This window comes from Cyprinodon variegatus, unplaced genomic scaffold, assembly GCF_000732505.1.
Source record: "Cyprinodon variegatus isolate N-32 unplaced genomic scaffold, C_variegatus-1.0 Scaffold988, whole genome shotgun sequence".
Taxonomy (NCBI): domain Eukaryota; kingdom Metazoa; phylum Chordata; class Actinopteri; order Cyprinodontiformes; family Cyprinodontidae; genus Cyprinodon; species Cyprinodon variegatus.
This window is the reverse complement of record NW_015151441.1, coordinates 22056-23698: the sequence shown is the minus strand read 5'-3', so window position 1 is coordinate 23698 and position 1643 is coordinate 22056. Positions and strand designations below refer to the sequence as shown.

Below are 1643 nucleotides of genomic sequence, written 5' to 3'. Positions count from 1 at the left end.
ACACACACTTATACACATACTTTAAATGTGATTAAATAATCCAGTGTTTTTTTTTATTTTACTATTTTTTACCCACTGATCGCAGCAAATATAGCTGCCATTGTTCCAGGCAAAGAAAGGATAGAGTAGCTCGGCCCGATGCGCATCAGACCCACAGCTAGAGATTCTTCAGCCACGCGTCAGAACTAACCTTCTACAATCTCTTGCTGCTTTAGATGTAAACGTAGCATAACAGTGGCTAGCTTCCAGCAATGGTGTTCTGTACGAACATTGGGGGGGGGGGTCGATTAATGTTTCAGGGTACAGACACATGGGGGGGGAGGGACAAGCAGACGACCATGATTGACGTGTCAGGAACCAATTGTGTACAATTGTGTCTTTTGTGATTGGTTGGGGTTATTCATTGATTTCTCACTGTAGTTGGGACCATTTATTTTAGTTTCACTTCCAGACCTTCTATTTCACTGCTGTGAAGCGGCTGTGGGGAGATCTTTAAGCCACATGCTAAAAATGCGTCAGAAAAGATCTCCTACTGCACCTTTAAAAGTCAGTAGTGAGCTGCGCTGCCTTTCCACAGGGGGGCAGCAGAATCCCCTCGCTTTAACTCCAGCCTGTTTTTCCAAAGAAGAAGAATCAAAGTGAAATCTGCACTGATCCACATTCAGCCTGACTGCAGGGAAAGTCAGCATGCTCCGCGCCGTGCTCTCCCCGCTGCTTCCCCGCCTGATCCGGCCGCCTGCCCGCCTCTATGGAACCGCCGTTCCTGTTCCGAGCACCCAGCCGGAGGTCCATTATAACAAGGTAAAGTCAGCAGCTGCTGGACGCTGCGAAACTCACAAACAGAGGCGCAATAATGAATGCAACTCAATAAGGAGTTAATGCTCAGCAGGAAACTGACTTTTATCTGACTTGGGTTATTTCTGAGGAAGCTCGTTGAGCGGAGAGGTTGAAGGTTCAAAGTCCAGCTCTAAGATCACCTGTTGGTGGAAAAGGTGGGCGTTTCCCCCAGCAGGTGGCGGTAGAGCTGAAAGCTCACTGCTGATAAATACACAGGTGATCATGTTCAGGTATTCAGGACACTGCTGATCAGGACACGGTTGATAAGGTACAGGTGATCAGGACACAGGTGATCATGTCCAGGTGATCAGGACACTGCGGATCAGGTGATCAGGTTCAGGTGATCAGGTTCAGGTGATCATGTTCAGGTGATTGGCTCAGAGTCAGGATTACTGAGTCACGTTAGGTTGATACAAACATGACACCATAAAATGGAAAGAAGGAAGAGTTTGTAGCTGTTTACGTTTATAACATGAGAGGAAGGTGGTTAGTTTAGTGTTTTTCATATAATTTAATAGCACCGTAGGGGGCGGAGCTTCAGTCAGCATAAAATATAAGTGATGGTACTCAGTCATCGAGGTCATTCCGAAAAAGAAAATGAAAAACAATCCACTGGACTTTGTTTCCAAGTTTGAAGACATTTCTCTTCCCATCCAGGAAGCTTTTCAATTCATAATGTCAGAAATAGCGTTGAGTTTCAGGCTTTATACCTATATAAGGAAACCCCACCTTAAACAGAGGAGGTGGACTCAGATTTCAGGTTTAAAAAACGTACAATGCAGCAACTGAGTTCATCCCTTCCTGCT

General features: G+C 45.6%; 1 protein-coding gene across 1 annotated transcript in view; it reads left to right on the top strand.

Moving 5' to 3' along the window:
- Positions 1-609: 609 nt before the first annotated feature.
- aldh2 (aldehyde dehydrogenase 2 family (mitochondrial)) overlaps positions 610-1643 on the top strand; it is a 22093-nt gene continuing 21059 nt past the window's right edge. The window contains exon 1 of the mRNA XM_015399097.1: positions 610-801. Within this exon, the coding sequence (XP_015254583.1) occupies positions 688-801 (114 nt within the window). The 5' untranslated portion in view covers positions 610-687. The remainder of the gene's footprint in view (positions 802-1643) is intronic.